Below are 23,960 nucleotides of genomic sequence, written 5' to 3'. Positions count from 1 at the left end.
TAGCATTAGAGTACTTGAAGGTTTGATGTTATCAGTTATTTTGGGGATGGGGTGGAGGACAAATAGTCCAATTAAATTTTGCAACCAGATTCTTTTAAGGAATCTTAGAATAGATTTTTGGTTTCTGTCTGCGATTCAAAAATCATCAAAATGTTCAAAGATATTATGGATTTAACATCCTGCCTGTGAAGGGCATACGCGGAAGTTCTTAAGAATTGTGTTAGTGTCTTAGTCGAGAGAAAAAAACGTCAGTTGTTCAGAAAGTAACTGCCGATGTTGCTTTGGTAGTGTGTCGGGTCATATTCACGGAATTGTCCGCGTTGTATCATGTCAACAGAATTGTTGAGAACCATGCCAGGTAGTGTCGACGAAGTTGTTTGGGATCGTGCCAGGTTGTATCGGTAGAATTGTTGGCATTGTGTCGGATCGTGTCGACAAGCTGTTCAGGATTGCTCCTGGTCATGTTGACGGAATTGTTCGACACCATGCCAGGTCGTGTCGATGGAATTGTTTGTGTTGAGTTGTGTCGACGAAAACGTTTGGGTTGCGTTTATTGTTCGGTTGACTTGGCGGTTGTCACAATCGTACTACTGCTTGCGATAACACTTTTTTTTTTGTTCCGTCTCATCTCTCTTCCCTCATAAAGCTACACTTCCCGCCCCTCGATAACTGGAACCTGTCTAAAAATCTTGAGTAAAGAATATATAAACATGTATAATTTCTATATGCACTTTTAGCGAATAAAATCTGTGCTAAAGAATGCGCGACTTAACCTTTTTTCTTTTTAATTCAAGACAGATATTAAAAAAGTGTTGGTTTTATTTTCTTCTGAAAAATCGATACTTATTTTCCTATTTTAATAACATTACAAGAAATGAACAAAAAAAAAAACATGAAAAGAAAGGGGGAAGAAAAGAGACGGGAAAAAAGAAACGAAAGACGAAAACTAAAGCAATTAGAAAGAAACGGAAAGAATAAAAGAAAGAACAGAAAGGAACGAAAAGGAAAAGGAAAGAAAAAAGAAAAGGAAAAAGGAAATGCATAAAAGAAAAAAAATAAGAAAAGCAAAGAAAGGAAAGAAAAAAGAAAAAGGAAAAATAAAAGAGGCAGGAGAAAAAAAAAAAAGAGTCGGAGAGGGAGAAAAAGTGAAAGGCGAAAAATGAAACAATTAGAAAGAAAAAATAAGCAAAAAAATGAAAGGAAAAGACAGAAAAGTAAAATAAAAAATAAATGAAAGAAAAAGAACGTACAAAAGAAAACGATAAAAAAAAAAAAGAAAAAAAAAAAGAAGAGATACCTTCCATACATCTGCACTCAGTACAAGAATCATTTGAAGGAGTTTCGTCATCATGATCATATTTTATTCCTCCAGTTTTACATCCTGAAGAGAAAGACAAAGAAACTTTAACATGCTTTGGTAAAAAGCTGAGCATAATTTTTATTTTCATTTACTGCTTAGTGGTTAATATAATGATTTTACCACCATTTTGATAAATTCTCTATAGTTAAACTAACAATTTCTCAGGTAAATTCGACACACTGCTGTCAAAACTTCTCACTCCACAATTCGACACTCTTTCAAGTTGACTTGCATACGACTACGTGGAGTAATCAATGGTTGGGGAGAAAAAAGGCTTTGATGCATTGCTTTAAAACCATATAGGCATTGATAAAATAATCATCAACCTTCATTGCATTCTTCACCAAGAAGCTTTGTGCGCCAAATCACTGAATTTGAAGGACATCATGGCAGTGGTAGTGAAAACAGTGAATTTTATATTGTCAAGAGGACTAAATCACTGCCAGTTTCAAGAATTTCTTAAACCAATCGAAGCAGAGTATGGCGACCTTACGTATTTTTCAAATGTTCGATGGCTTACCTGCAGAAAAATGGTAGAACGAGTATATGCATTGTGAGAAGAGATTTCCATGTTTTTAGAGAGCAAAGAATTCTCACTTTCAAGATCCACAGTGGTTTGTCAAGTTAACATTTTTTAGTGGACATCACGACCCACATGAACACTCTGAATGTTGAGCTTCAAGGAAAGAAAATGGTTGTATTTGAGATGTTTGATCAAATTACTGCTTTTGAGAGAAAGCTTCGACTGTGGGAATCACAGCTTCAAAAAAAAAAAAAAAAAAAAAAGGGAACTACTTTCATTTCCCAAGTCTCCAAAATCACAAGAGAGATATAATACCAGACATCTTTGTGAGCTCTATTAGGGATCAGATAAGCGAATTCTCCGCTCGTTTTGTTGACTTCCGGAAATATAGTTACGAAACAGATGTAAGCAAGTGGCAGAAGAATATCAGTTGGAGTTAATTGACTTACAGTGCGACGAATCTTTGAAATCGAAATTTCATTTTGAACCCACTGCTGAGTTTTACAAAAAGTATATATTGCCAGGCGGAAAATATAAAAACATCATGGCTAAAGCGAAACTGATGACGTCATTATTTAAAAGTGCATATACTTGTGAACAACTTTTTTCCAAAATAAAAAAAAATACTAAAAGTCATTTGAGAACAAGATTGCCTGACGACCTACTGGATGATGTTTTGCTCCTGTAATTGACAAATATTTCACTTGATGTAGAGAAGTTACCACAAAATAAGCAGAAACAAGTTTCTCATGAAAGCATTTACCGTTTCTAAGTGTATTTCGTTTGTAGCAGGAAATTTTTTTTTTGTTGACTGTGATAGTATTTTTTATTCATACAGCGGAATAAGGATTTTCCTAAATATGTTTATATTTCTTTTTTTATTGTTATTCTTGTAGGAAAACAAGTGGTATTGTATAAATACAATTATGTTATATTGAATCCTTGCTTTCTTTAAACACCCAAGAAATTTATTTGTATATTTAATAACGAGGTTCTCTTCCATGACATTATAGCCATAGCTGTTTGGCCCTCTTTCGTAACTCCATATAGCTGTTTGGCCATCACTTTGCAAAAGGTTGCCAACCCCTGCTTTAAAGAATACGTTAAAATTAAATAGAATTATTTTTAAAAAAATTAAACCTCAAATAATTAATAAATAGGTTTCAATATCAGGGTATTTTAATAGGCGGTTATTTTTATTATGAAAAAGAATTAGTTAATTGAAATGAAATAAGCTTTTAACTGAACAAAACGTAAAAAAAGTTTTACATTATCGTTTATATTATTAGCAGGTCGCCCAGCGTCGCCCGGTCGTAAAATACGCATAAATATTATATTTTGATTAATACAGAAAATGAGACATAAGTATACGAGTATTATGGGTTTTTTTTCTAAACAGTTCAAGTTTAAGTAAAAAAAAAAAAAAAATTCTCGAGCTGAGATTGAAACCAAAACCTAAAAACAGTGAATCAAGTGCGATAACCATTAGACCAGCCTGACACGATCTTTACAAAGTGTTTTCAAGCCTTCTTATACTTAACATAAAGAAACTGTTACGTTTCAAAGCCACGCATACGCATTGAAAACAGATAAAAACTAGATGACTGCCAAGTACCATTTTTTAAAAATTTTAAACCCTTAGCGACACTTTTTTCTGGACGAAAACCGATTAAAAAGTTTTCCACATGTTTGATTATCCTATATACCAAATTTCAAGTCTGTAGATCCAAAATTCGTTGAGTATATAGGTTGAGAAATGTCCTCACACACACATTCTCACTTTTATAGATTATATCACAACTTTTATAAATTCCATTAAGTTTTTGTTCTTTACCATTAAGGATCATTTTTTATAGAAGAAATTCCGAATCAACTTTATGTCATACAATATGACACAGTGATTTATTTAACCGTGTTAAATAAAAAACTTACTTAAGCATGTATGCATATGCGTTAGATATTAAAGTGGATAGGTTAACTAGTAGATATGTAGAGGGTAAATGTGCATGTTCTCGACTCTGAAATTAAAATGGGAGAACAAAAAGGTACTTCTACAGTTTAAATCCCGTTTTTTCCCCAAATCTCGCTCAGCAACGCCTGGAAGACAACGAAAACCAGCCGATTATACCAAGTGAATGTAAATCAATACAAAAACGAAAAAAAAAAGCAAATAAATAAAACAAACAACTTACCATAATAATTTAATAAATTTTACTGTTTTATTTTTTAATGTAACTGTGATTTTTTTTCTGTTTTTTGTTTTTTTTTGTGATAAAAGTTTTGTTTTTTTGAAATTGTGAACAAATATATTTTTGTTTTGTTTTGTTTGTGTATAGAAAGTTATTTTTTCTTTGAATTAATGAAAAAAAAGTATTTGTTTTAAGGAACAAACAAAAAAATTGGGGGGAATATTTTTCATTAAACTTTATTTTTCAATGAAAATTGTACTTTTTTTTTTTGGGTATTACAAAATAATTTTTTTTATATCCAAAGAAAAGTTTGGAATAGCCAACTACGGCAATTATTTTTTAATGCATTTTTGGATGCCTGTACACTTATTGAACCGCACTATTTTAAAATAGTATTTTCAAGTTAGATTAAAGTTTTATGATATCTTTTTTTGATTAAATTATTAGGTGAAAGTACAGAATAGTTACAAAACACTCTCCTCTCCCCCTTTTAAGAATGGCTTTCTAAATAATAATAATGTTATTATTCCAGCACGGTTCAATAAGTGCACCAATACCTATTTTTCTGCAAAAAATTATTATTTATGCTTTTTTAAGTTTGGTTGTTAGTATTTTTCATTTATTGTCGACTTCCATGTGGCCTGGGTCGCCGATCTACCAGAGATTTCACAGGTAGATATCCGTCAAGAAGTTTTTCCAGTCAGTGAGAGCATGATCATGATAGGTTTTTATGTGTAGCCGTTTCGTATGCCCACAAACATATTAATCTTATTATAGGTAGCTGGAGATGGAACCTCTGGAAAAAGGTGTCATGGTGAAAGGAGGTCCAGTGTCTGCACTGGCCATTACTGCACCTCCAGCCGAAACTGTCGATTATGTTTGTTTTAAGATACTCTTTCGACGACATTTTGTGCACTTCATCTCTGTTGCCAGAAACCACTTTTCCTGGCAAAATCTGTCGATTTTCGTTATTCACCAAGCATTGCCGAGCAAGACTCACAGAAAAACGGGATTTAAACTGCAGAAGTACAGAAAAAAAAGATAAAAGCGTGTGTGTGTGTATGTGTGTACACGTGTGATCAGGCATAGTTCTGGATTGTTCATTATGGTATGGATTTGTCGACTGTGAAAAATTCATCAAGAAGGTGAAGTGTGGTTCCTAAAACCATCTCTGCAGGTCTTTTTTTTTAATGATGGACCAAAGTCCTAGAAGAATGAGTGGTAAATGTTTGTTCCAGCAATGTGGTTCGGGCTGGACAGTAGCAGAAGAGTGATAAGCAGTGGGAAATTCTGAAGGATTGGCAAAGGTCTCGGAAAGTGTGCGACGTAAACTGGAAACCTCTGTCAGTTGTAACAATGGTGGGCACATCAAAGTTTGAGATCCAGTTCTCTACAAATGCATGGCTACAGCTTCTGTAGAAAAGAGACTGCTGCTGGCCAATGAGTGAAGCGGTCTATCGTAGTGAGGATGTGGCAATGACCAGCAGAAGCTAGCAAGGAGCTAATGATGTCCAAATGGATATGTGAAAAACGAGCATCAGGTACAGGGAAGTTGCCTGGGATGGATTTAGTATGACAATGTACTTTCGTAGTTTGGCAGGAAATCCATGCCGAGTCCATTGGTGTATGTTGATGTTCATATTAAGCCAAAAAAAAAAAAAAAAAAAAAAAAAAAAAAGAGCTGTTGAGTGCTTGCTAGTGTGCGTTAAGTCATGGAAGTGATGAAAAAATTTTCTTCTGGAAAGGAGGAAAGTATGGTCTTGGATGTGCAACAGATGTATTGCACCAGATTAGATTGTCCGAAAATGAGATTGAAGTTTTTTTTTCAGTGGAATAGTTAAAGTCGACATAAATTCTGTCAATGACGTATCTTGTTCCTGTTCACCTGCAATGCAATCCAAGTCTAGAGGTTTCTCAAAAAGTGGGAAAGGGTGTCAGCTACAATATTCATTTTGCCTGATAATTATTGAATGTCGGCAGAATATTGTGTCACAAAATGCATTCATTGCAGTTCTCTGGGTGCATGTTTACCCGAAATGGAAGATGTAAGGGAAGCAATCAGTTGTTTGTGGTCGGTGAAAATAGTGAATTGTCTCCCTTTCAACTTGAAACAGGAATGTTCTACTGCTAAGTACATGGCAAGTAGTTCTTGACCGAAAACTCTGTATTTACGTTGAAGAGTGCTTAGCTTAGCAGAAAAGAAAGACAGTGGTTGTGTTTGACTGTTTACAACCTGATTGAATACAGCACCAAAAGCTACATCAGAAGCATCTGTTGAAAGAAAGAGTTTAGCTGTTGGGTCGATGTATGATAATTTGAAGTTCACCAGAGCTGTCTTGGATGTGTGGAAAGATGTCAGGACTTTGTCCGAGAGAGACAGGGTCTTCTTTCGCATACGGAGTGCATCAATGAGCTTGGACAGATGATGTGAACAGTTGGTAATGAACCGATGGTAGTAGTTCACGAGTTTAATGTAATGATGTAATTGACACAAGGAGGTAGGAACAGGAAAATCTTGGACTGCTTGCACTTTTGAGGGCAAGGGTGTAAGTCTAGAGTTGTCGATCCAGTGTCCAAGGAAATCAAAGAAATTGACATTTTGCAACATTGATTTTCAATCCATAGGATTGTAAACGTTAAAAGACTCCAGTTACGTAGGCCAAGTGTTCTTCCTGTGAGGGACTTGCGATGAGGATGTGGTCGATGTATGCAAAAACAAAGGGTAGTCAATGAAGGACTTCCTCAATAAATCTTTGGAATGCTGGGTAGCATTATGTAATCCAAAAGGTAAGCGGGTGAATTCAAATAGTCTGAAAGGAGTGCATATTGTCGTCTTAGGAATGTCTTTCTCGGCAACGGGAACTTGGTTATATGCACAGACTAGATCGATGCACGAAAAACTGTAGAACTGGATAAGGATGCAGAAAAATTGTGCAGGTGTAGATTCGGGTATCTGTCTGCTAGGAGAGCCTGTATTGCTTTGGTAAGGGCAGCGATTTTTGTAGATTCTGGGCTGAAATTCGTTGTAAAGTGTGTTACAACTGGTGCGTGATGATAATTATTGGCAAAGTGGTCAGCGATAACCATTAACTGCGTGAGGTCCTTATCTCCAATGAAAATGGACAGCATGTGAGACAATTGTTGTGGCAATTTATCTAATCACAGTTGGTGGAGGATCTTGTCATCCATGGTGCGTCTGTCAAGCAAACTTTTCATTTGCCTCAAAAGCGGGGAGGGTTTTCAGTCACAGAGAGATAAGTCATTGAAAAGCTGTTTTAATCTGCCAGCCTCTGATGGCCCTGTTCATTCTAGGATACCTTGTTTTAGCATATTGTATGAGATCGTCACCAAGAGATGCTTTGAAAATATCCTCGACTTCCTTAGCAACTTCTGTGGGCAGGGCCTCCATGACTAGAAGTACCTCTGGACTGAAGAAGTGATTTTCCTATTGGTAAAAATAACCTCCATTTGAAAAAAAAAACACATATATGCAGTATTTGTGCGTTGTAGACAAACATTTTAAAGTGAATTAGGCTTTCTACGTTGCTCATGGTAGTATTCTCGATCATGCTGATGCAGAAAAAACGGTTACAAAATCCAATTACGTTATGTGAGGTTGTTCTATGTTTGTGTTTCAGTGGAAAATACAAATATGAAGCCTTTTTATTTATTTTTTTGATATATACACTATATACATTTATTTATGAATTATAGAAAAAAAAAACATAAGAGCATGTGTGTGTGTGTGTGTGTGTGTTTGTGTGTGTGTGTGTGTTTGTGTGTGCGTGTGTGTGTGTGTGTGTGTGTGTGTGTGTGTGTGTGTGTGTGTGTGTGTGTGTGTGTGATTAGGCAAAGTTCTAGATTGTTCATTAAATTTGTTGGAGAAATTAATTCAGTTGTTCATGGCAGACTTTTAATGTTATGGTGAAATCAAGTTATCTTACCTCGAGTGTATGCATGAGTGTACCGGCACAAAAATGTTCTTCGTGTACATTCATTGGAAGCAATGCGATATCGTGTGTTTTCATGGTCGAAGTGAAAAGAGAAAGAGAGAAGAAGGAAAAAGGAAATGGAAGGAAAAAGTCGAAAGGAAGTGACCTAGATGCCATGTCAAAATGTCAGATGTCAGATTGACATTGGTTTTTGTGTATTACACAGACGTGGCTTATTTTGTGTCTGTGGTATCATGCCACGCGTGAAACCTGTTGCAATAGTTTGGCATAGATATATTAGCTAGTACAGATTAGCAATTATACAGGAAGTGCTATAGACAAGAGGTCAGAAGCGATTAAGAGTTAACTATGACTACAAACAGTAAGGACAGGAGACTGATAAGTGTGAAAATGTGATGTCATATATTTGAAGATGGAATTCTGGTATAAGTTTGGCATTAGTCTAAAAGAATTGAGGAAGAATGGCAGACATCATATGGTCTAATGAAATGAGTAGAGAAAGACTAGTAATATCACTTCTGCGAGAAAGGGACCGTAGATACAGAAGAGATCCTCACTCACTAGCTTGCAAAGCCATTTTGTATGTCATTATATGTAAGGGTATATCTTACTCCAATATAAATCGTGGATTGCATCAAGCGCCAGGTACTTTCTTGAACGGTAGCATGATTCAACCAAAAACACATGCAATATACGTCTTCGTATTTTTAATTTAAATATTTTATTACTATTCAAAACGTCACTATAATCTTTTCTGGCAACACTTTGAGTGTAAAAAATAAAACCTAAGAAGCCTCCAGAGAGCTGTTGAAATCAATGAAATGAGTTTGGGTTCGTGTTACTGACCTTTACAACGTGGGCAGCAGCTTCCCTCTGGTATGACAACTTCTTTACATTCCAGGACAGGACATTTTCGTGGAGGCTGGCAGATTATATTACCATCATTGCAATAGCATTCCTGACAGCCATTAACTCGTCTGGTGAAAAGACTCTCATCAAGAATTACACGGCCATCCACCAGACAATCTGAAATTAATAAGAATACATGCATGCATTTCATCTGTTATACACACACACATGCATATATATACTATCTGATGGGTTAGTTAGTTAGTTAAAGTAAACATTGCCTGATGTGTTCCCATTGAAATGAAACATGGACGTCTTTGTGTCAGTTATTTTGCCATATATATAATGTATCTACTTTCAGTTTTACTTCAACAGTTCAATACGTGAGCAAAGCTAGGTAGTAAGTTTTGAAAATATATATAGCAATTAAACTACATACATTCTCGTAAGGATTCGTCAGGCTATTCAAATAGTTTGCAGAATCCTCATGAAGATGAAACACAGAAAATTCTGTGTAGCTTAATTGCCATATATATTTTCAAAACTTACTATATATTTTTAGAATTTACTATATATATATATATATATATATATATATATATATATATATATATATATATATATATATATTTAAAGTGATGGTTGTGTAGTTCCAAGGAGAGAAAAAATATATATTTAAAAGAGCGTAGCCATCAACAATTGTGGTTTTTTTAGCCTTTTATCATATTTTTATTATAAAATATTATTATAAAATAAAAAAAGATAAAAGGCTAAAAACCCACAATTGTTGATGGCTACGCTCTTATATATATATATATATATATGGGTGAAAGATCAAATTAAAATTAATGAATAAGCAAATAAATGTGTAACTTGCAATTTTATGCAATTTTAGAAATAAAATAAATCCTAATTTCTTGATTGTTAGAATATTCAGTAGGAAATTTTTTTTTAGCCTTTTTTAATTTTAAGCCTTCACCGAAATAAAGAATCCATTTTTTCATAAGTGTTTTATCAATTTAAGGTGTTTTATACATTTGTTATAATATATATATTTTGACAGACATGTACATGCTTGGCTACACTGGCATGACACTATTTTGATTTGCAGTCATAAATGACTTAAATCTCATCAGGTCAAAACTCTGTCTTTCTTTAAGTGTTCATATTGGAGAGACTCTACAATATAAACATCTAAAGATAAGGATACACTTTTTCCTTTGATGAGATCTTAGTGATTTATAACTACAGATTGAAACATTATCATGCCAGTGTAGCAAAGCCTGTACATGTCTGTGTAGTTAAATATTAATATAAATAGTTTTATTGGTTATTGAGCATTACTGTATATACCCAGTGGATATTCTTTGGATTTTATCCTTCGAATACATTCTTAACCTGGACTAAAATGAGAATTACAATAAGAGCAGCATTTGACCATTGTTTCTTAGGGGTATGGAATCCAATGTAAGGTTCAGACATACCACATGTTGCTGACATATTTTATGTCGCCAAAAATAAAAATTTAGTTTAACTTTTTACTGTTTTTAATTTGATATTTTAATTAAAAAAATGTAATTATTGATAAATGTTATTTATTTAGTGACTAGTGGAGGACGCCTGACCTTACTCAGTCGTAAAATACGCTTAAATATATTTTAATTAATGCGAAATTCGTATTTATTATTACAGAGCCAATTTTCCATTGAATATTATATTGTATCTAATATATAGTACCGAAGACAAAAGTTAAAAAAGAATGACTTGGGTGCCATCAGCTAGAATCGAAACCAAAACATATTACATTTAGCGCTCCAGCCGTGTTTCCTACCGTTTGAGCTATCAACAGATAGATAAAAAAAAGATTTTAAATTAATTTACTTCAAGGTATGAATGAATTTGTACATAAAAGTAATAGAAACATGTCGGCAAGTTGAAATGAACAAAGATTTTTACTTGTTATAAACTATTCTTGGTGTATGATTGCAATTTCCTTTTAAACTATTCTTGGTGTATGATTGCGATTTCCTTTTAAACTATTCTTGGTGTATGATTGCAATTTCCTTTTAATTTCAGTGTTGTGTGAGTTTATCGGTTAAATATTTTCACCCATACATACATCTACTGTTTTATTTATATAGACGAGAAGTAATTTATAAAAACCATATGAAAACCACTTCATTTTAAAATGTATATTTTTATTAATTTAACTAACAAGCTGCCCGGCGTTATCCGGCCGTAAAATAAGCTAAATATGATATTTTAATTGATTCAAAAATTGTATTTATTATTACAGAGCAAATTCTGTGTTGATTATTACATTGTACCCAATATATAGATAGTAATGATTTCAAAAGTTCAAAAAAAATGATGTTGATGAAATCAGCTGAAATTCCAAACTAAACATTCAGTGCTCCAGCCTTAGTCATTATTCAGCACTGCAGCTTTCATCGTTATCGTTTGAGCCATCGCCAGATGGATAAAAAAAAAAAGGCTAAAAATTAAGCGAGTTTAATCTAAAAATGTATATGTATGCATGCTTAAAAGTTAGTCAATTAACTCCTGTCATGATCAAATGTTTTTTTCCAATTTTTGACTCCTTAGCAGCTATTTCTACAGGCTAAAAACTAAAGCGGAAGTATTCCCAATGTCTAAATACCCTTTATATCAAGTTTCAAGTATGTAAATCAAACATTTAGAGAGGAGTTTGGTAGAAAAGTTTCGCACACAGACAGACAAGATCATATATATATATAATTATTTACTATAATAATTATTAAACACCTACAGACACTAGTGTTTCATCCTTTCGGGAATTATCAGTGCAGGGTGTCACGATTAATACCGGCCGATAGATTCAAACCCGGCAACAGAAGCCATGCTTGGCTTCATTAGCAAGGACATAATCCATTCGGCTACCGTTAACTGCGAGAAATACTGTTGAAATTTAAACATTTATTCTTTTAAATGTTTTTAACGTCTGTCAGATGATCTGCGCATATGAGCTAAATTGACCGACTTTTATTTTAACCGAAAGTCCTCAACGATAAGAAACGAGTTTCTTAAAAGGGCTGATATAATATATATATATATATTTATATATATATATATATATATATATATATATATATATATAAACAGATTCTTGTGCTTGAACATTTTAATCATAAATTCTACCCAATTATGCACGATGCAGAAACTATGGATGAAAAGAATTAAGTGTAATAGTTAAATGAAATGATCATCAAATAAGAAACCACTAAAAATGAATAATTAATTAATGAACGATTGTTTTCCAAAGGAACATACGAATTGCTTTTCTTTCATGAAGTTGCTCGCATATCCACGACTGAGTATATTAAGTACGTTTTAATAATTTTTCAATAGAAAAAGTAGGTTCTGAATATCAATGTCAGAGCGACCCCCCCCCCTCAAAAAAAAAAAACCCAAAAAAACTCAACTGTATAAGTATATAGATTATTTTGGATAACTATTTCCTTAACTAAAAAATCGGCCCAGCCGTTTTGGAGTCTCACACACACGCAAAGACAAAGTGCCTTTTATATATAAGTAGATAGATATTTTGTTAAGTTAATAATTTTGGATAGCTATTTCCTTTACTAAAAGTCGCCACAGGAGTATGAGCATCCTTACTACTGTGAAAAGATAGACTGAGACAGATGAATCGCAATTAAAGTTTAAATAAGAATTACATATATAAAATCTAGTTAAACAGAGAGGCTTTTTTTAATTTAATTTTCATCCCAAACAAAGCACAGTACCACTTTGAAGTAGGAGGCTACTATCGTGTACATAAGTTGCAGGGGTATTATGAAAGGAGATGAAGTAGCAAGATGTCTGTTCACATAACATTTGAACTTCTGCATGTCAGTACAGTTGGAAAAGCAGAATCCCAGAAGGGAGTTCCAAAGTCTAGCAGTTCTGGGGAAGAAAATATTGGAGTAGAAAGCTCTCTTACACCTAGGGATCTCTACTGTGAAGGGGTGAGATTTAGCTGCTTGTCAGGTTTGCCGGGGCTATTCACGTCGAGGGGGTACAAGTGCCTGTAGTTCGTCAGAGCATTCACCATTAAAGTACTTGTGTTATGTAATGGTGGTATTAAGATGACGTATATTCTGTATTGTTGTTGTTGTTCGTCTTAGGAGAGTCTTAGTGAGAGATTAGAATCTTAAGAGTGTTCATGTGTTGAGTGTTCATATGTCTTAAGATGTTCCTGTTTGTGGTACATGTTAATACAAGACAGCCGACGGCTTGCAATACCCAATGAGAGGAGATTTGATATATAAATAGATAGACCGAGAGTTTGTGCATTTGACATTTATACGTTTGACAGTTCTTATATGAACGGGAGTGTTTCTATAACCAATGAAACATATTTCTTACCTATTTTTGAGATGATGATTTTCACAAAGTTCTTATAATATAAATGGACAATACCTTTTCTGTTGAATCACAACACGAAGACGCAGATACACAAAGATGATGACATCCTTTATTTCATGACCGGTCCATGATTTTGCTTGAGGAATTCAAAGTTTCTTTACATGGCTTTTTCTTCTCTAACCTTTCACTTCCAAGGTTTGACGTCAGCAGCCGTCTTTGACCTCTCTCTCTCGGCTCTTTCTCCCCGACTCTTCTCCTCTTCTCTCAGACAGCATCTAAAACTCTACCTATATTGAGAACTCGTCATGTCATCGCATGATTAAACATGTGCTCATAAAGCACGTTGGATGACATGCGTCACGTTGCAAAACTTGACATGACCCCGAGTTCAGTAACCTATTTTTCAAATAACCTCTTTACAAAATATGTTTACAATTTCAATTGACGATTAAATTCCTTATTTTAATTTTCACAGAAACAAATTTCATTATTACATTCCTTTTCCAATAAACAGATATGTGTGAGCTAAACAATTGCGATTCTACATTCCTTATTTCAATAACATTCTGTATTTATTTTAACTTATGATTGGAATTTTACACTCCAAATCTAGCTTTGCAAGTTCGAATCCTTGACTATCCTATTTCATATTTACATTTAACTAATTCCCTATTTTTTACTTACATGAAAAAGGGGACAGCCCTTTATCATGTAACACTTGTAGAACAGGTAGAGGGATGCAACATTCTCCTTATAGCGAGAAGGGGGAGATAACTAGGTGTGATTTTTTAATTTCAATATAGTATCTAATAGAGTATGATTACTATAATTTATAATACCTACTTGGATTCTTACATTACCAAGCATATCTTCAGTACCTATTTACTATGCCTCCCCACGGGACAGAGTTAGACACCAGGGTCGTTTTTTAACGTGGAGAAAAGGTACAAAAATAAAAATTGTCTCAGTCGTGAAGGATTTCTCCTCCACCGAAAGAGAACAAGAAATAGAAGTGCAGCATCTGAAGAACAGATACTACACTTTGATCTTGTCCCGAAGGAACTAACTATATCTTCAAATCTGTTTACACATCACAATTCCAATCCCCTATCTGATCTCAAATTATGGAGATAAAAAGTCAAACCGAAGTTAGAATCGGTCAATACTATTTAAGCAACCGTCTGTATTTGGCAATACTTCTACCCTAATATTGCAAAAAATAAAATAAAAAATAAATAAATAAATAAATAAATAAATATCCTGCTGCTAAGTAGTATGTAACATTCTACTACATGTGCTTCTACAACTTTGACACTTACCTTTGCATTTTGAACAGCACTCGCCTTCCTCGATGACTCCATAGGGGCATTCAAGGGGACAGCTTTCCTGAGTTGAACATTCTAAATGTGCATCTTTATCACAGAGGCACTCTTTGCAAGGATTCACCTTGGAACGTCCTATCTCACCGACATTCAGAATGATGCCATCCAGGAAACAAGCTGAAAGAGGAAACGTTACTCAGATATAAGAGATTATTATAGAAAATGTTACTAACATGTAAATATTATAATTAAAAGAAATAAGTTATTTTGATCACTTACAAGCTTTAAGACTAGTTAATACAATTGCACTATATTTGATTTTAATTATATATATTTAATTATATATATTTAATTATATATATATATGTATTTTATAGTAAGTTATAAAAATTAAGATACACAGAATCTGCCACAAGAAATTATCAAAAGTGTTACCTGTTGCTTTTATATATCCATGTGGTGTTTAGTTTAGCAGATTAATCAATCAGATTAATTTTTACTAGTGGGACCTGTGGAAATTCCACAGCGGACTCATTCATATGTAATATACTGATGTTAGCATTCTGTGGATGTTTAGCGCAAATGGAGACGCCCTGATATTATTGTAGCTCTTTTGTTAAAACTGCAAAATTATTTATCTAAGGTAGTAACTCAGTCGTAAAATACACTTAGATATGGTATTTTAATTTATGCAGATTTCGTATATATTATTATAGTCAATTTTCTATCGATTCTTATATATTATAAAGTCGTGATTTCCAAAATAAAAAAATATATCCATATGACTTGGGTGCATTAGCTTGAATCGAAACCAAAACCCAAATATATATATATATATATATATATATATATATATATATATATATATATATATATATATATATATATATATATATAAACTTGAATTCCTTCCGCTGTAATCGAAACTGAAACATTTATAAAGAATTCTTGATAAAATTATTTATTACAAGAAATGGAAGGCCATAACAATTAAACAACAGTCACTCAAAAAAAAAAAAAAGAAAAAGATGTACGCATGACACAGAAAATAACACACATGCTATCGTATTAATATATAGATTCCTGACTGTAAGCTGAATTGTCCATTAATCAATGGTTTGGTTGACTTCCTTTTATTCTGTTTTTTTTTTATCATTATTGGATAACACACCTTTTTGGTTTTGTGAGTGTGTTGAATTAACAGCTGAGCTTACCTTAATACTTAGTTGCTTGTTTGAAGAACTTTTTTTTTAATTGAAAATCTTGTTTTATTTTACATATATATAATAGTGTTACCCTCAAGTAAAGTTTATTCTATGTATACAGTTTTTTAGGTATGTCACTACTATAGTTTAATAAGTTTAAGGGGTACGTAAAGTTTAGAATTTCAAAATTTTCATTTGGACATAATCTACACAAGTCGTTTAAATTTCTACATGTACTGGGTGGCATATTATTTTCCACTAGAGAATTAGCAGGTCCGCTTCTTTGAACTTCCAGTAATGCATCACTAGGGTCGTTTTTATTCTTAGGTTCTTATTATTGAATGTGTATTTTATGGTCATAATATCTGAGCTTAAAATCTTAGGAATACTTCTTGTTATTTGGAATTTCTTTGGCAAATATTGTGGCTTGGTAAACAATGCGTTTGGTTAGGCATTTATTTTGTAGTGAACAAAGTGCACGAGTTCTATAGTTACAACCCAGTGCATATAGATCATGCCTGTGTTTCTGCGTGGATTTGCTATGTCTGGCCTTCTTAGGTATGGAAGAGCCAGCATGCTTCTACTGGGAACTATCTCTTGGTTTCTGAGTTATAGCAATAGACCCAGCTTTTATCTCAAGTCACCAGAGCATCAAGAACTGCAGGACCTGAATTCCATACTGTCACGACAACGTCTTTCTTTCTAATCTTCTCAGAGTATTCTTGTTACAAACTTTGCGTAAATCTTCCTCATCTTCAGTTCCTCATGAATGATAATGTGTACAGCTCTCACACTGACATCAAACTGTGCCCTTATTGTCTCTATAGACACATGATGGTCCTTATCCATGAAAGTCTTTATTTGACCAGTCAACTCTGGTATTCTAATTTCCTTACTTCTCTCACACCTCTTATCATCCCTCACAGATTCACTCTCTTCGTTGAATCTCTTATGCCACTCAAAAACTGATGCTCGATTCATGCAAGATGGTCCAAAAGTAGTCTGAGGTATTCCATTTTTTTCAAGTTTAAAACAGAATTTTATTGCATATCGTTCTTCTAAAGTCTCCTCACGTCCAGATTGCATTTTTAAAATTCACCAGCTGCGACAATCAGGCTTTAGTAAAGTGTATTCCAATTTCTGCTGTAGCTGTTCATTTGAACCTGAAATCATAAAAATTGGTCAGTCATCTCATAAGATGTATAGCAATAACATACTGAATTTTCAAAAGTCTACGACAATTTTAAATGCTGGTATAAAAAGAAATATGGAAACTTATTGAAGGCACCTTGTATTTCATATATATATATATATATATATATATATATATATATATATATATATTACTAAGAGCGTTCAATAAGTAATACCCCTGATCCACTTCTCATAGCAGTATAGCAACGAAACTTGGCACAGTTATTAATCTCTCTGATATACATATATATATATATATAGTAAGTTATAAAATATATATGGCGATTAAGCTACACTAAATATTCCGTGTTTCATCCACTCTAGGATTCTTCAGTGTAGCTTAATCGCCATATATATTTTATAACTTACTAACTAGCTCTACCTATGTATTGAGCACTGTTGAAGTAAATACTTTAAGTTTATGCATAAATTTATACTTTCGTATATTAATTTTATGTGAGTAAATGAAGTAGTTATATACGAGGGGCGTGCAATAAGTAATGTCCCTGACCCACTTCCAGTTGTCTGATCTAGCTGAAATTTTGCATGTGCAATGATTTATATCTCTATGGATTATGTTGCAAATTACAGCTCTGAACTAATTGTGGTTTCTGTTTTACAGGTGTTTGAACTGAGTCAGGTTTGAAATGGAGCCTGTTGAATGTCGAGCAGTGATCCGGTTTTTGTATTTGAAAGGACGCATACCACAGGAGACTTTTGATGAAATGAAAGAAACTTATGATAATGCCCTATCATATGACCTTGTAAAACGTTGGCATCGTGAATTCAAACATGGCCGGAAGTCTGTGGAAACAGCTCCCAGACTTGGTTGCCCCCCTCCTTCTGCCATTGATGAGCCATTTGTCCGTCAAGTTGAGGCTGCCATTTTGGAAGATCGGCGCATTACTATTCGCAAAATAGCCCAAGATGTCAAGATTAGTACAGGGTCTGTAGAAACTATCATTCATGACCATTTGCATATGCATAAGGTGTCTGCCACATGGATTTCCAGGTTGCTCACACCATTCCAGAAGCGAGCACGCGTCAAGTGCTCGAGGATGAATTTGGAGATGTGCCAAGAAGATGAGTCAAAGTTTTTCAAAAGACTGATTACACAGGATGAAACCTGGGTCCATTACTATGAACCAGAGACCAAAGGCCAGTCAATGCATTGGAAGCACTTGGACTCACCACCTCCAAAGAAAGCAAGGGTGCAGCCCCCCACTGGCAAATTCATGCTCACGTTCTGGGACCAGGACGGAGTAATGATGACAGATTTCCTGGCAAAGGGTACCACAATTACAGGAACCTATTATGCTTCACTTTTGAGGAAATTAAGGGAAGCTATCAAAATCAAGAGGCTGGGCAAGATCAGCAAAAGAACCCTCCTCCTGCAGGACAATGCTCCGGTCCACAACTCGCATGTCGCCAGATCAAAAGCACGGGCATGTGGTTATGAAATAATCCCCCATCCTCCCAGCTCTCCTGACCTTGGACCCTCTGACTTTCACCTCTTCTCAGCTATGAAGTTGTTTTTGAAAGGAAAGCGTTTCCCAGATGATGCAGCCTTGATTTCTGAAGTCACGTCGTGGTTGGAGGACCAACCTGGGGTGTTCTACAAAAACGGTCTCCAGAGCTGCATCAAACGATGGGAGAAATGCATAACTCTGGGTGGTTCCTATGTAGAGAAAGACTAATAACTGTGCCAAGTTTCGTTGCTCTACTGCTATGGGAAGTGGGTCAGGGGCATTACTTATTGCACGCTCCTCGTATATATATATATATATATATATATATATATATATATATATATATATATATATATATATATATGAATGTTGATCTGAACACAACTGGTGAAGCTTTTGTTTTTGATGATTTATTCTTGTGTTTCATTTGATTTTCCTTTTAAACACCCATGAAGAGATATATTATTTTCATAATTTTCATCACACATTATATAAGTTAGCCCCTCCCTACATTGGTGCTTAATAGTTTTCAAAGAAAAAAGGTGCGTACATAAATCTGTTCAGTCAGGGATTTCTGGCACATACTCATCTGTTTTATTAGAAATTACAATTTTGTTTTCGATCAATTCTTTTTCATTTTTTTTTTATACGTTAAAATATCACCAATTTTACTGATTAATATTTGTTGTTGAGAAAATGAAAATAAAAAAAAGATTTACTTGGACATGACGGGGGACAACAATCTCCAAAAGTTTGCACAGGATGATGGCAGTTTGTATTAGAGTTCTGCGGACAGATGACTGGTGCACAGGTAACCTTAGAATTGAAACAGGTACAGTTCTTACACGGATCCTGAACAGGTGAAAATACAGAACCATGTTCGTATTTCACACCAGTGTATTTACAACCTACAAGAGAAAAACAGAAATGTTTAATAGATTGTGTGTTTTATTGTTTGGGGTTGGCTATTTAACTAGGAACAAACTGTAGTATCTGTTCTGATGCTACACTTAGTATATTCTGGCCTTTGTCAGTGAATGAGACGTCTTTCTAGACAGAGTCGATTTTTATTTCCATTCTAATCCAAAGTGCTTCCTTTTGGGGAGCTAGATTTTCTCATATTAAAAACCGACCTTGTGTCTAAATTTGCTTTTGAAGGGGAGGCAACTAAATAGGAACGTATTTTTCCCCGATTCCAATACAATTACCGATTCCTATTTTTAATAAATCTCTAATTATTTGTTATTTTCCCCCGATTGTTATTGGTCCTGGATATGACCTTAAACTATATCCGATGGTGAGGGCCCAACTCGCGAGCTTTGGCGAGTGTGGAGCCACCCTTTAATTGCCATTTCTCCCATGTCCACTCTGACCCGGAGTGGTAGTATCTGTTAGTGTCTTAATTATTGGTTAAATAGAAACCGACTTGAAAAAAAATACATTCTATTAAAAATTTTTTCTTCAAAATCACTGGATTCGGCATTAAATAACCTGAAAAGGGTTGATATGCCATAAAACAAAAACAACCAACCGATTGCTATTATGATTGCTATTATGATTGTTATTATGATTGCTATTATGATTGCTATTATGATTGTTATTATGATTGTTATTATGATTGCTATTATGATTGCTATTATGATTGCTATTATGATTGTTATTATGATTGCTATTATGATTGTTATTATGATTGCTATTATGATTGCTATTATGATTGTTATTCTCCTCGATTTTCGTAAAAATACATGTTAAATATGCAGATATTTTCCTAAACATAAAATTACACTTGTGGATAGTGATTTATCGATTTTAGCTTTACTATTATTTTAAAATCAATAAATATTTATTATTTTATCATTATTATCAGCAATGGAAGAGTTTGTTTTAAACAAAATCAAATAAAAATAGACAATTAAAAGAATCGTTTTGGCATTGGAAAATAGGCATCAATTTTTCCAATTCCGATACCCTCAAATCTTCCGATTTTTCCGATTCCTGATTCCGATTATTTGCTATTCTATCAAAATTAACAACACGTGGGTAGAGAATTTAAATTAATTCTCCGAGCATGTGGAGTGATGCTAAAATTCATATGATGGAAAGTGCAAGACAGGTTAAAAAAAAAAAAAAGCCATGGCGGGAACAGAGAAATTTCATTTATAACAAACTATAAAGATAGTATATGAGGCATATATACGTAGATTAAACATAATTAAATACACTATTCCCACTCACAATAGAATGCACAAGGTTGTCCAGGGAACGTTTGCTATTACTAGACAGCAGAGCATTACCATTGTCACCTAAGGGAAGTGTCTATATGTAAGAAGTGTAATGATGTATGGACGTGTAAACTTGGCCAGTGAGGGTTGAGGACACGCATTGCATTGAGAGATGGTGTGAGAATACGATGGATGTGTGTACAGTTATAAGGTATTCCTTTCTTCCTCTCGTCTGTCGACTCAATCGAAGTGCCAAACGAATAAAAGAAATACTTTGAACTTTTTTTAAGAGAGACACTTTTATTTCCTGTCCGGACTTTTCATCTTGTGTAACAAATTTTCGCAGAGCTGTCACTGGCTAGCGGAAATTCTCTGTCGTCTGTCCTCGGCTCCTGCTGTTCATGTCGTCACGTCTTTCCCACTCCACTCTCTCTATCTTACTGCCGCTGTTATCTCTGCATGATGTCACCAGTCCTGCTACCTCCTACTGCTCCTCTCTCTATTTCATTGCAGCTACTGCTATCTACGCGACGTTGCCACACATTATGGTACATGTGTAATGTGAATCTTGAAGATAGGCTTAGATCTGATGACCTTAGAAGAAAATTAAATTTGGACAGTATAGAGAGACGTCGACTATTATAGGGAAATTGTATGGCCATGTTGAACGAATGAATTAGAGTTCTGAAGTTAATTGATGTAGAACAGTTGGGGTAGCAGGTTCAGTTCACAGGGAAAGGCCAAAGAAAACATAGGAGTGATAAAAATGGACCTGAGGGAAAGAGGGATAAATAAAGACCTGGTCAGAGATGGGTTATAATAAGTAATAAATTTCTTAAAGTCTTCCAATACATGCCAGCATATAAAATGGATGTTAAATCGAATATGATGATGATAATGATTGTTTCCAAGATGGGGGAAAAAATGAAGGAAAATAATTTTTCTCATTACGTCTTTTCTGTTGGGGCCGTCTGTTCTACTTCCAGCAAACAAATGAGAGAGAAATCTGGTCTTCATTCTCAACCATGTTCTGGTATGAAAGTTGTCAAAAAAATCTTGTGTTCACAATGAAATTTGAGGATTTAAGTTTTTTTGCCAAGGGATTCTAAACCGCTTTTTTTGTTGTTGGTTTCCCTGGCAAAGAAGAGATTGGACCTAGTAAATTACTCCCATTCGTATGCTCATCTGTTCGTTTGTTTGCACTTTTCTCAATAACCACGCCTTGGATTTTTTAAAAAATTTTACACAAACATTAGTCATGATGAAAATAAATTTTTGTCAGAACGGATTTTCCAGGGTAACTCTGGTTGCCCCCTCCTCCCAGACCATTATAGGGGTAAAATTGCCCCCAAATCATTCATCCATTGTTTTTTTTTAAATTGTCATAACTCTAGCCTAGAAAATAATTTCTCAACAATCAAAAACAGAGCTTCTAATTTAATAGGTTCTACACTGCCTACCAAGCTCCAATGCCATCGTTGCAATGTTGCATCCCTGTACTTATTTTACAAGTATTTCAATAGAATTAGTTCCAACGAACTTACTGCACTTGTGCACCCTCAATGTAGATCTCTTGAAAAACCTAACTATTTGCCAAGAATCAGGGTCTCCTACCTTCCGAATTTCCTTCCAAAACTGAAAATAATCTGAGTGACATTCACACATCTGTTTGTGATATTGCCACACTCACCAAGAATCATGATGCTAGCAAAGCAACTGGTCCTGACAATATTCCAGTTATAGTACTCAAAAGCTGCAACCGGAACTAACACCTATTCTTGCAAAGCTGTTCAATCAATGCATAAAAGAGAAATGCTTCCCAACACCTTGGAAAACCTTATTAGTTTGCCCAATATTTAAAAATAGTGGAGATCGGTCTTCTGCATTTCAGTACAGACCAATTAGCCTTCTGTGTCTTATGAGTATGTTGCTTGAATTTCTGTTGAATAGAGAACTCGTCAACCACCTCAACAAAAACAACCGGTGACAAGCAATATGATTTCCGTCCAGCAAGTTTTTCAGTTAATGTACTGATTGATTTCACATAGGATCATTGAAGATTTCCTCTCAAGAGCAATAGCTCTTGACATAAAAAAGGCATTTGATAGAGTTTGGTCTACTTCATAAGATTTCCAGCTATGGAATATCAGGAAATGTTTTCTGAATCATCAAATTTTTTCTCTCTGATAGCTTTATACAAGTAGTTGTTGATGGACAAAAATCTGAAGCTCAAAGTATCAACACTAGCATGCCTCAGGGATCCATTCTGGGCCCAACTTTCTTCCTTATTTTCATCAATGATCTCCCAAATCACATTCTAAGTTCATTCGTCCACATATATGCAGATGGCACTGATCTATGGCAATACTTCCAAAGCCAACAACGATCAAGATCTGAGTCTCTCTCCTTGGTGCAATAGGGTAAAAACTGGCTGATTAATTTAAACGCATCCAAAACTAAGCTTTTATCTTTTCACCATAAACGCTCTGATCCCCACTTGACTCCAATTGATATGAATGGCTCTCGTCTAAAAGAGGCTCCCTGTTTTGACAAACTTCTGGGGCTGACCCTTACTCCTGACCTGAAATGGAAGACTTACATCAAATCTGTTGCCAAGGTTACGAGAAAAATGGTGGGGTCATTTTACCACTCCAGAAGGTTTCTAACCTAGTGCAGTAATTTAACTGTATAAGAATCAGATACGTCCTAAAATGGAGTACAGTTGTTATATCTGGGCAGGAGCTGCTCGGAGCGCCCTATCCTGCCTTGACAAATTTCAAAATTGGCTTTGTTATCTAGTAGATAAAGCCCATTTTCTTCCTTGCAACCTCTTTCCCACAGAAGAGACATTGCAAGCCTGTCTCTGCTCTATCATTATTTTCATGGCAAGTGCTCATCTTTCACAAAAAACACTTGTCTAACTACAACCACTATCAACAGTCTCCCCCCCCTTCTATCTGTGCCTAAATCTAAATGCAAATCCCATGAACAAAGATTCTTTCTTAGAACTATCCACCTGTGGAACACTGTTCTGCTGGCCTGCTTTCCAGTTGACTACAATATGGTTGTTTTAAAGTTCAATGTAAAGAAGTACTTATTGAGCCTACCCCCCTTAAATAATCCATTTGTACACCATTTATACCACTAACTATTATTACACTGTTATTTCGGTGACCGCCATACATGCATTAACCCTTATCCTCGCGTGACCTTTGGGTCTTGATAAATAGTGACCTTTTTTTTAAAAACACCAAACTGACAATCATTAAA

The 23,960-nt window shown here is 34.6% G+C and overlaps 1 protein-coding gene across 4 annotated transcripts in view; it reads right to left on the bottom strand.

Annotated features, from left to right (window-relative positions):
- The window catches only part of LOC145239792 (uncharacterized), a 364,141-nt gene that overhangs the window by 128,800 nt on the left and 211,381 nt on the right, over positions 1-23,960 (bottom strand). For all 4 annotated transcript variants that reach the window (XM_080103293.1, XM_080103291.1, XM_080103294.1 and 1 more), the window contains exons 27-30: positions 19,188-19,376; positions 14,598-14,777; positions 8,872-9,051; positions 1,298-1,381 (exon numbers count right to left, since the gene is read on the bottom strand). In XM_080103293.1, the coding sequence (XP_079959419.1) occupies positions 1,298-1,381; positions 8,872-9,051; positions 14,598-14,777; positions 19,188-19,376 (633 nt within the window). The remainder of the gene's footprint in view (positions 1-1,297; positions 1,382-8,871; positions 9,052-14,597; positions 14,778-19,187; positions 19,377-23,960) is intronic.

Source organism: Euprymna scolopes, chromosome 19, assembly GCF_053919585.1.
Source record: "Euprymna scolopes isolate OS-2025 chromosome 19, ASM5391958v1, whole genome shotgun sequence".
Classification (NCBI taxonomy): domain Eukaryota; kingdom Metazoa; phylum Mollusca; class Cephalopoda; order Sepiida; family Sepiolidae; genus Euprymna; species Euprymna scolopes.
Note: the sequence above shows the minus strand (reverse complement) of the source record. Positions and strands in the feature narration are given on the sequence as shown.